General features: G+C 38.3%; 1 protein-coding gene across 1 annotated transcript in view; it reads left to right on the forward strand.

Moving 5' to 3' along the window:
- LOC101850861 (proprotein convertase subtilisin/kexin type 5) overlaps positions 1 to 7,600 on the forward strand; it is a 32,362-nt gene extending 24,762 nt beyond the window's left edge. The window contains exon 13 of the mRNA XM_005090154.3: positions 725 to 7,600. Within this exon, the coding sequence (XP_005090211.1) occupies positions 725 to 885 (161 nt within the window). The 3' untranslated portion in view covers positions 886 to 7,600. The remainder of the gene's footprint in view (positions 1 to 724) is intronic.
- Positions 7,601 to 12,328: the final 4,728 nt, after the last annotated feature.

Genomic DNA, 12,328 nt, shown 5'->3' on the forward strand with positions numbered 1-12,328 from the left:
AACAAAAAGAGCTTTACTTTACTTTACTTTTTTCTTCCGCTTGTACCGGTGGGTGTCGTGGGGAGATATAGACGTCTGTCTGAAGCAAGGCGAGCGGCCTGTAGGAGGGACATCCCGTGAGCTCTGAGCTGCTACAGATTCACTCCAACGTTGTTTTGGTCTTCTTCTGGCTCTCTGGCCTGAATATTTGATATTATATTCCCTCAGAGCTGGCTGGTTTAGGGCATCCGTGTGAGGTGTCCGAACCACTTGATCTTTTGATTTTCAATGTATGATAGGACTGGTGTTGCTCCTACCGTGTCCCTTATGATTTCACTTTTTATTTTGTCTCTTCTTGTCTTGTTAACCGCTCTTCTTAAACATTTCATCTTGCATGTGACCAACTTCCTCTCTAGGGCTTTTGTTCGGGACCATGTCTGGCGTTGATATCTGAGTGTTGGTAGGAAAATGGCGTTGATGAGCTTCGCCTTGGTGCTGATGGGATGGGGTTATTGGGATGTTTCAGGAGAGGGGCAAGTTGATATCTGACTGCATTGGCTTTCTGGCATCTAGTCTCTCTATTTCTCTATCTAATTTTCCATTTTCTGTGAAAATGCTACCCAAGTATTTGAATTCGCTGCTTTGTATTAGTTGGGATCCATTGATGTTGGTATCCACTTTGTCTGGTCTCCTGTTAAGCTGCTCAGTGATTATCCAAATAACTCTTCTATTTTTCCCTCCTCAGTGGCTGCCATCATTGCTATCTTTGTGACAGTCAAGATCGTGCGGTCATGTCGTAAACACGGCTCACTGTCCTTCAGTGTGGAGAACAGTGAACGTCAGCCCCTGGCCTCGGTGGAAGTCAGTGGAAGCTCGAGCAACCCACCGGTCTACCAGGGATTGTGATGACCGCCGCAGTGCCGGCGTGTTGAGTGGCAGGGAAAGACAGGGCTATTCCATGGTAACTGACGGGATAGAAAAAATGCCTAATTTGTCCCGCCAAAACTAAACACGTCACAGAATTTGCATAAAGAATTTTTTTTTTTCAAATGACTGCATTTTATATGATTCCTAATGTCTTTCAGAAGTTCTGGTCATTTAAAGTTGAAATAAATTAATTGATATTGAATTGCAGGCTTATCATTGTAAGGAAGTATAGTCCAAATGTCCTGTCAGTTACAGTGGAATAGCCCTACAGAGTCTGAAGGGTGTGAATAAGAAAATTAGAAAAAGAAAAGGAAATATAACTTTGTTTTTCAATGTTGAAAGATTTGTACTGACATGCAGAGTCTGAAGGTTGTGAATAAGAAAATTAGATTGATTGCTTTGTGTAAAACTTCGCCATACACCATTTGGAAAAGTGACGTACGATGGAGTCTTATACTGAGCATTGGAGATAAAGAAAAGAACAATATAACTTTGTTTTGTTTATCAATGCTCAAAGACTGTTATAATGACCTATTGACAAAGACAGTTTGAATTGTTCAAAAAAATGTTAGTCAGTTTACTGGTTTCCACAGACGAGTGTCTCTGGTGACATGGTTAGACCCTTTGCCCTACAGGCAAAAGATGTCAGTTTGATTCTCACTCTCGAAGTATATGTTATTTATAGTTTCTGCGTCTTTCATCCCGACTGTATCTCACACAGTTGATGTTGGCTCTGGTCCCTGACACGCAGGGTTGAAGCATCCTGCCTCCTAAATTATCTAGCTTGTGTCAGTGGGGGACTTCAAACAGTTGCTACTTAAAATTTTACAACTGTTGGTGACCACAGTGCAGTACCTAATTTTTTTTTTTTTTTAAAGCTTAAGTGTATGCATTTTGTTCAAGTATGCCCTTGTGTGAGCTCTCATCTAAAAGTGGTCACACAGATATTGCTTGACATTCCTTATAATAACAACAGCAGTAAATGTATGATTTAAAAATGGTTTATAAAAGGTGAATGAAGATCAGAGGTGGTAGAGATAAACAGGGCAGGGGGAGGGGAGGGGGGCACTGGATGGACAAGCCTGCTGAGCTGGCTGGAATTAGGAAATGCCTCCAGGAATGTTTGCATGCGGTGGTTGATGATTGAGAAGTGTGGGAGATGTTGATTTATCCCCCTCGTCCGAGGACATGGTGTGTGTGATGATGATGGTGGTTGTGACCCCACTCCCCCGTGGTTGTTGAACAGAGGTTGTCTACTTGGCTGTTTCATTGTTGACTGTACGGTGTGATCTGTAAGCTGTACTCCTGGTGAAGTTTCCATGACCAATGATTATGAAGGTGTCCCCACCCGATCTCCTTGTGATGTGGTCGACAGGCTGCCACTTCTGTTGTTAGTGTGTTGATTTTTCAGCCATTTCATTGCTCTCTGTGGGGTGAAAAGTGGAATGAATTCCTGCCCCAGGCACCGTATGCTCGCTCTGGTTGTGCCTGAAGTTGTGAGTGAATGGTTTCAACAAAGGTATAAATAAACTCTTTGTGCTTTTTACTCAAGGTTTGTGGCTTGAAAGAAGGGAGAGCAGAATTCTGCTGGTTTAAAGCAGTACTCACACGTGATTCTGGTGCAAATATTTTCCTGATATATAAAATACTCAATGAATTCCAGACACTTAGCATTTTTGCTAGTGCAGCTCGCAAGGACCATTTTTTCCCCAACTTATGAAAACAAAAGTGCTATGTTATTTGTGTATCAAAAGTTAGTCAGTTTCACTCTAAGTAGGTGACTAGAAAAAACAACCATGCGTATCTGGAGGTAACATAGACTTTTGGAATGTAACATGAGTTTTAGTACATGAAGAAATGACTGAGTGTGTATTTTGAGCATCAATGTGTATGCAGACATGACATTTCACTTTCATTTCTGTTAACCATTTCTTAGCATGATGGCTGTACTCATGTTTCCTTTCACGACGCCAGCAGAGTAGCAGATGAAATTAACAGGAAAATCCCTTCACCTACTTCTAGTCTAGCAGTCTTTAACAAATTTCCTTAAATTATGTATGTACGTACCTTTTCAGGAAATGAGAACGGTGGTGCTTCTGAGTTTTTTTGCAATTTAGAACTCTCGTTTTACTCAAGCATTGGGTTTGAGTAGTGTATGTAGCATGGGCTTTTCATAAGTCAGAAGTTGTAGGGGTAGAGTTAAAAAGTTGGTAATAAAATAACAAAAGTAACTCAGCTAGACATTGTCTCCATAGCTTGCCTTGAGCGGCTCAGTTGTTGAGCGAATAGAGAAGGTGTTGATTTATATCTTGGCAACTTGTTACATCATGCGGGGATAAGACATGAAGATTTGTTTTCAGCGAATGCTTATCTGACTAAATGTTCCATCTAATGACATTGGAGCACTTGTACATTTTTATATTGATATTTCCAGGTTCTATATTTATTCTGTAATGATCAGTGATATAGATGCTATTTAAATTTTGTTTGTATTTAATGTTACTTACTCATTCATTTATCTCTCACTCAATCCTTTTAATCTATTTACTGCTTGCATTTTTTTTTTCTCAGTGCCTCCTTTTTTTCATTTGTGTGTAAAAACTTATTCAATTTATTGGGGTCAGAACAAAATGTTTATTTTTCCCCTGAATTTTATTTTCTCTTCCATATGAATTGTCATAGCATCATGTTTATTTTCACATGCTCAATTATTGTGCCTGCAATTTTGGTTGAAAGTTCAGGGATTCTTTTGTATGCTACGTTTCGTTCCTTTTTTTTTTTCCTGCCCCTTTAACCTTCTTTTGTCATGTCTTCTTAGTGATGTGTGAGATTCAGTCCTATTTTTTAATTCCTTCCTGTTTGTACAAAGATATTTCTGTCCTGTTTGTGGAGTCAACTGTGAAAGATGTATGTTTATAGGTTTGATGCCGGTATCAACGCTATGATAGCTTATTTATGAGGCGGGGCATCCAAATTTAATATCGGTTTCCAATAGGGCAAGCCAAATGGGTTGAGAGCCTTGAAAACCCACAAAATGGTTCGAGTTTATGTACACCCAGTTTGGGATTTGAACCAGGGCCATCTGCTTCCTAGTTCAGCATGATACCTAGCTAACGGAGTGCCCTGTGATAGGTGGAGGACAAAGACTGCAAAGACTTTCTTGACATATGTCCATGGTTTAGTGTCCTTGCCTAAAAATGAGAACTGTGAACGTTTCAAAGTTAACCAAAACTGATTTTGTTTTGCAAAAAGTTGATCAGAAGCCCGTCATGTCAGTGAGCTATGAGAATTTTGCTTGAGGTTTTTTTGAGAGTTTGTGGTTGCCTTCCTATAAAGGTGTCACCCAAACTTGAACCGTTCACCCTTACATCCCCAGTATCATATATTTCCTTCACGAGTTCTCATTCCCCCAGGCTCTGTATCTTATATTTCTCTCACAGGGTGCTGCCAAACTCAGATGCATATTTATATCTTCTAAAACTTCAACTTCAAACAAAGAAGTAAAGAAATTTATTAAAATATCTGCCAAAAAATTGCAGACACAATCAGTAATTGACTGGGCCCGAGGAGTCGAGAACTCCCTTCAGTATTACCTGGCCTCTGTCCCTGTGCTGTAAGACTATGTCTCGTTATGTGCGACGCGAACGATGAGTCGCTAGTTGTGTAACCTTTTGCGCGACAACATTACACGCCGTGTCGACCGGCACTCCTTGGCTTGGTATTTCGACTAATGGTGATGCTTGAAACCTGTTGCATCTCCAGTCTGTCATGTGCGATGAGGTCTTGATTGCTACATGGACAGATCGCTGGCGACAGTCGTGCGCGGCTAGACGTAGCGACGTGCGTAAGGAGACGCGTTCTTTATAATCTGATTGATTTTGGAGTAGCAAAGACCGTGTGGGATGCTACATTGTGTCATGCATTAGGAGACACACTCTAAGGGCTGAACTTCTACCTGTCACCACACCTGCTCAGTCAGTGAGCTTACCCAAAACAGATTGGGACATCATTAGACAAGACTGTAAAAGGGGTGTGGGTGGTTGATGGATGCGCAGGTGTGGTTTATTCCTTCTTTGCCATCAAACATCTATCATCCTTTGATATCTCCTGCTTCTTTTCTTTGTATGTTACTCTCTAGTAACTCCTCTAACCCTCAGCACTTATATGACCCATTTATTTTGCAACTGCCGTAAAACTCTCTCTTAAACTAAAACTCACTCTTTTTTACAGCTTCTCCGTGGGGTTGCTGTCTTTCCTAAAGAAAAATATCGCCTGAGATACTAAACTGGGTGTTGATTGCTGATATTGAACAGTTCTCAATTATTGTGTGATTAGCCTTAGATTATGCAATCCTTATCATGATATTATTGTTTGCAACTGGCCTACCCGACCAATGTGAATCTAGTGAGAGAGAGTTTATTTTACTTAAAATTAAAAACTGATGGCCTCAAGTTTTGTTTTGTTATGGCTTCCTTTCTAATAATAAGAGGATTTTTCCTTTTTAAAAAAAAATTGCTTTGGTATGAGCTGGTTTGGTGATTTTTATTGTTGTAGTTGAACCACTATGCAAAAACAATGCTTGAATAGAAAGAACATTCCTGATTCTGATTATCTCAAACCTGTATTGTACATGATTCAAGAACACAGTGGAGTCCGCTTAAACTGAAAACTGTGGGACAGCCCGATTTTCTTTGGTTAAGCTGGGTTTTCGGTTTAGAGAAGTTGCTCAAATAGAAGAAAGAAAAAATGTGGGATTTTCTTTCCCTTCGGTTTACTGCTGTTTTTGTATTAACCGTGTTTGGTCTAAGTGAACTCCAATGTATAATGTATATATTTACATTTTATACTCATTCCCCTGTCAGTTGTTACGTGGTTTGTGACATGTTTGCATTTACTAATCATTTTCACATGTTAATATTGACCCTGAAGTTGTTATGTTTTTTTTCTTCCAAAATGAGTAGAATTTAGAATTCAATGCCCTTGATTACAAAAAAGTGTGTCCATAGTTGTGTGTAATAATGTGTGATAAGAAGCATCTTCCTAAGCTTGTCTTGTTGGGTTGGGGAAAACATAAAAATGTGAACAGTTTAAAAGCTATAAAGACACACACAGTATGTCCTTCTGTTTCCTGAGATGGTATACTTGTGTGGTATAGGTGCAGTCTTTTCCCTAAATCAGGCCTGTGAGATGGGAGTAGCTCTGATGTGTGTGGGTGAATAAAGAGAAGGCTTTTTCTTGTCGTTATCAGCCAATGAATTAATGCAGCCTTGTCTATCCCCCTACATGCTGTGTCAGAATAAATTATTACGTATTATGTGTATATACTGAAAATAACAAACAAACCCAACCCCAAACCATTGTCACTATCGAGTGTGGGATTTTTTTTTCAAGCAGCCATGACATCTCCCATAACTTGAAAGGACAGTTGTCTCCTACTTTTCAACACTTCCTTATTATTAACCCCATTGTTATTATTTTTGTTATTTGGAAAGAAAAGTTTTGTTATTATTAATTATTACCATGGTTATTATTGTGATAATTTTGTGGATTAGAATCCTTTTTACTCTGCAACCTCCGATGCTTCCACTCCACACTTTGGTTTCCTTTGTTCCTTTACCGTCGTTTGTAGTTCACCAATATTCTGAAGAAATTAACCCAAAAAAAGCACTTTCTTTGCCCCTGTGTGGTAGTAACATATTGTTGATGTCCGCCTCTAACTGTGTAGCTGCCAGATTAGGTCAAAGACCTTTCTCGATCTCAAATTATGATACTTACAATTGGAATACCAATTTGTAAACAAATGACAGTCCTTTATCAATGCTTGCCTGAGGAAGATAATGAAAATCCATGGCCTGGACATCATTAAAAATGTAGTACTGCGGAAGTGAACCAAACAATAGACAATTGACTGTGAGATATAAAAAAAAAGGAGATGGCAACGGACTAGACACCCACTCAAGAAGACAGCACACAAAGTGATAAGACAAAGTCTGAGATAAAACCGACGGGGGAGGAGAAAGAGAGGAAGGCCAAGATCCACCTGGGAGTGAGATCTAGAGGCGGATATGGGACACAGCTGGCTGGAGGTGGAGAAGATTGCCCTGATTATAGACGGATGGAAAGCTCCTTTTGGGGGCTTGTACGTAATACTACGGGGAAAGAGACGAATGATAATGATACTAACTGGTGGTACAATAATATGTAAAAAGAACACTTCACAAAATTTGGAGCAATTCCAGTAGATACTACTAAAGGAATTACATTTTTTCCCCTCACTTTTCTGAAAGTCAGTGTTCACACATTTCCAAGGTTAGATGCAGACATCGACAATATTATATATATATATATGTGTTGCATACACACAAAATGCGCAAACCGTTGATTATGACAGAAAATGTTTACAGTAATTTAACCTCCCTTCTATAAATAGTGTCACCAATATTGTTTGACTTTGTTTATAAGCTTGTATTTACCATCCACTCAACCAATGTGTTATGGTTGCCATCTGCTACTGTTTCAAAGTTAACTGTTTTGTGATTCATATTGTTTGATTTTGCATAATTTCCTATGACTGATCAGTATCTTCTTTGAGAACATATTATTGGCGTTAATGACTGTGAGAAACTAATAAGTATTGGGTTTTTTTCGCCTTCACATCATTAAAAATAATCCTACTTTTTCTGTCCCTTTCTCTATCCAAAAGGAAAAAAAAAGTTATTGTGCAATATGCATGGGGGAAAGGGACAATGATTGTCAGTGAGTGAGCTGGTTTCTTGTTTCATTATGTACCCAGGACAGTGAATGTTTGAATGGCTTGTTGTTGTTGTTGATCCTGTTGTTGTTATTGCTGATCTCGTAACTATGCGTTTTTTTTCCATTACACTTGATGCTATCTGGTTGAAAGTTTTTGTCAGTTTCAATTGTTTTCAGTGGGTTTTTTTTTTTTTTCAGAAAGTTTGAAATGGTTGGCATTGTTTGAAGAAAATACTTTCAGTTCAGTGACTTGTGGTTTTTGTGTGTATCAATACCTTGTGCAATACTAACATTGCTTGAAAGCCAGTGGCTGTATCAGTCTTGTTTCACTGTCATGCTCATGGGTGGTTGGCAGGTGCTCTGGTGTGGTTTGCTCCTTCTTTCCTATCAAACATCTGTCATCCTTATCCTTCCTCCTTTTTTTGTGTTTGTTACACTCTTGTAACACCTCTAATCTTTGACTCATATATTACCTAATTGTGTTGTAAATGCTGTAAAACTTTTACTTAATAAAATAAAACCCGCAACCCATTGTCATGCTGTCTAACCTCACATCTCCTTATGTAGACTTTCTCTCTCGAATTATGCACCTGGAGATAAGAGGTCTGGTTGTGACAACGAAGCTATGACAGTAACGTTTGTGAGTGCTGGCCAGATACACGGACTGTTGGGAAATTTCACTGAGTGTGTTTTCCGTTGAGTATTCTTCTGTGATTTAACACAATGTAGCCTTGATGTACGAATTTTGACATAACAAACCTTTGTTAAAGAGATGACATTACACCCGCCGTCTCATGACAGAAAAACGTATATGCCAAAAAGCACCAGAAGTTTTACAGGAGAGGCAAAAAACTAACTATTTGTATGGGTTTCAACTTAACTAAAATTTGTTCGTTCTGATTATTTTATGTCAGTATTCATTGGCCGGTGTGACTTTTGTATGATTTGCTGAGGTGTACCGTAAAATATACGTATGGAGTAATTGATTAAAATTTATTTTGTCATAACAATATCGATATCTAATTAGGTCAACAAACATTATTGCAAAAGCACAAAATTTCCTTAATTGTAATTATACAGCCATAAAACCAAGATAGAAAGATGCGCCATTAAAAAAGGGTTTCTCCCCTCTATAAAAACGCTGTTTAATCTAATTACTCATACATATATATATATAAGTTTTTTTTGTCAAAAGGCGACAGACATACTCTATACTACAGCACATTTCAACTGCTAAGTGTTTTTAATATACCATTTTGAAAAGTGATGTAGGATGGCCTCTCGCACTGAGCAATCACTTTGCATTCACTATTTTGATATGAGAGACCTAAGACTTGAGAAACCCATTCTCTCCAAATCACGTTCCAGCATAAATGCACGCGCTTGTTTTACTGTCCAACATTCTCATTATGTTTTTGAAATGAACCCAAATTAGATACAGTATAACAGGGATAGGTCGAACACAGAAGGCTCTAAACCGGGCATCCGTCAAACCGGTTTTTTTTTTCTTCTTCTTTATCTTTGTAAGGTATCCCTCGAACAATTGGACCACTCGAACTACCGAGGCCGGTCCTAACAAATTGTAGCTATCTGTGTTATGCTGTATTCACTTATGTATTTTTCTAGATGATGTTTTCCTGGTCACAAAGAAAAGTGATGCACTATCTATTAGTCCGAAGAAGGAAATCTTTTAAAACTGACATCACAGAAAATTTTGTTATCAGAAAGAGGAAAAAAGCTGTGGTAGGCGGAAAGAGGTCACAGATACATGAGGTCTCTGCTGGGATCTATTATTTTTGGTTTAGCAAATACGAACAATTTGATTTTTCAATACATATTTAATTAAATTTGTTATTGAGAGGAATATATATATATATTTATTGTGTTCGTGAGAATTTCCTTTAAAAGGGAGTTTTGAGCTGTTATTTTTGTTTGGTACCGATATTTGATTTATATGTGAAAGAAAGTTATCAGGTTCTGCATGACATGCTGGTGAATTGAAGAACTGTAGTGGATCTTTTCACAGTGTTATTTGCTATTGAGGCCATTCAGTTTTTGGGGTGGTTGCATGTTCTAGCATGCTGTAAAGAATTATGGTCTAGTATATGTAGGCTGTTGATTGGACGTCACGTTTTTCTGTCCTTCTTTTTATAATACACATTGTGCCTTTCTCTACTAGACTCCTCTATAAACTCTTTTTGCTGGCTTTGTTAAGCCTTGTGCCTTTTATCTCCTTTTTTATTAACACCTTTCTTCCTTTCTTTGGTAACACACTTGCTTTTCTCTCCATCGATATTAACTCTGTTTTGTTCCTACCACAAGCAATCCACTTAGGTCCAAATTTAGAGAATTTTTTATTTTTACACCCTCTCAAATTAAGCTCTATCAAAGATGCACCTTTCAACACTGGTCAAGGCTTACAATTTTCTTGCTTTTCACGATTCTTGATAGTAGCAACACAGCAAAAACTATTTTTTTGTCTGTGACGTAAAAAGTACCTAAATGGAGTTAAGTGGATTGCTTGCGGCACCGACTGTTTGTTCCTTTTTTATTACTAGATTACATGTATTAACTGTGAGGGGCAGCGATAGTTTTATTTTGGTTTTCTCCCTCTCTATATATATACACACCTGCGTTTATTTGTTGATCAGTAATATTCCCACTTTGGTGCTGTTTCTTTTGCCAGTTGTTTAAACCTTTTTTTTGTTTTGTTGTCCTTATTTTTGCAGTGAGGGAAAAACCTTGAAGATTCTTCTGGTGCTTTTCTCAGTAGTTTTTAAACCTCCCCCCCCCCTATTTTTGCTGTGAGAGAAAAATGTTGAGGATTCTTCTGGTGCTTTTCTCAGTAGTTTTTAAACCTCCCCCCCCCCTATTTTTGCTGTGAGAGAAAAATGTTGAGGATTCTTCTGGTACTTGTTTTGCTGAAAGTGTCGCTGTCTAAGTTGGGGCTGTTCTTCGGTAAGGAACATCTTTATTCATAAGCAGCCTTTTGTATTGCTTGTAAGCCTGTCCTTGACTTTTTGAGGAGGTATCAAGGCACATGAATAGCTGTGTTGACATCAAAGTGTGGGTGGTTGACGGGCGCTCTGGTTTGGTTTGGTTTTTCTTTTCTATGAAACATCTATCGTCCTTATCTCCCCGTTTTCTTTTTTTTAGGTTTGTTACTCTCTTGTAACACCTCTAATCTTCTGGCGCACATATGACCTTATGCTGTTGCGAGTGCCGTAAAACCTCTACTAAAACTAAAAAATCTTTTCAAAATGTCTGTGACACTGACGACACAGGAGGTTCAGTGATATTTTTTGGTACCTTGCATGGTCTTTGAGGTGGCAGTTTTTTTGGGGTGATATTTTGGGACTGGGCTGACTTGTTGGTCTTCCTTATTTTTAGGGCCAAAATCTTTTTCCAGGTTGAATTTTTACATTTGTTAGTGACTTTGTCATTTTGTTTTGTTGTTACAGAGAAAAACAGAACATACCGGTACTTTTGTATTGTGTTTACTTATTTAAAATTCTCTGAAACAATAAGCAATTCTAGACTTGAGCTTCATTCCTTTTTCATCTCTTTGCTTCTATTTCATATTTTGATTGTGTTAGCTATGGGACTTTTGCATTGTCACTGTGGTATGATGCCTCTCAAAACCCTGCGAAAATGATGTGTGAAGCTTGAAAGCTTCATATCTTGTCATTCACATGGTTTAAGAACCTTGCATAAGAGCCTTACAGAGCGTATCATGTGGGAATTGACAAAGTTAATGTGGCTTTTTTCTGTCTTGTTAGCTGAATAATGTTTGGTATTTTATAAGGGAAATATTATTTGATTCTCTGCTTAAAGAGAAAATGGACCTGTTGTTGTTTATGTTTGTGTGTTGTAGCATTAAGGTGTGATTATGTTATTTATCTCTCTTCTTCCCCTATCCCGCCCCTTTACTTAAATGTCAATGCTATAGTCTCCGCCTAAGAGAGATGATCTTGAAACTTACTATAGGTTAATAAGTGAAAATGGCATGCCACATGCCTCTGTGATTTGTCATCAAGGTTGACCACTCCTTGCTCACCATAAGTCTTGAACCCACCCAGGGGTCACGTCAGCTTATTATCGAGTGAAGGGAGACCAATTTACTGGTTGTGGGCCTGAACATAGGTCACCGTGGATTCTTCTCTTGGTCCGTTGGCTAAGATCCCGCATTTTCCTTGCCCCCGAGCACCGGGATCTTAGGTGGAGACTACTGTATATGGCAGTGTTTGTCTTATCTGTAAAAATGCTGGTTGATTGCCTTTAAATCTGTTGTTCTCTATTCTTTTGCATTTTCTCGACTCTGTTAGTGTTAACGGGTTTTATTAATACATTTGCCTGTTTTGATTGTTAATTTGTCGAAGACTTGAATTGTACATTTTGATTTCTAAAAATGTTTCTTAGTTTTTCTGTTGTTCTGACACTTACACTTAAAAAATTAATTTCAATTGTGGGAGACGGTGGACTTTCAGTTTTTGTTACTGAGTTTTTGTTACTGTTTAATTTGTGTTAACTTAAGACCATGGTTGTGGATGGTTGGCGGGTGCTCTGGTGTGGTTTGCTCCTTCTTTCCTATCAAACATCTATCGTCCTGATCTCCCCTTCATCTTTTTTATTATGTTTGTTACTCTCTTGTAACAGCTCTAATCTTCTG

This window comes from Aplysia californica, unplaced genomic scaffold, assembly GCF_000002075.1.
Source record: "Aplysia californica isolate F4 #8 unplaced genomic scaffold, AplCal3.0 scaffold00013, whole genome shotgun sequence".
Lineage (NCBI taxonomy): Eukaryota > Metazoa > Mollusca > Gastropoda > Aplysiida > Aplysiidae > Aplysia > Aplysia californica.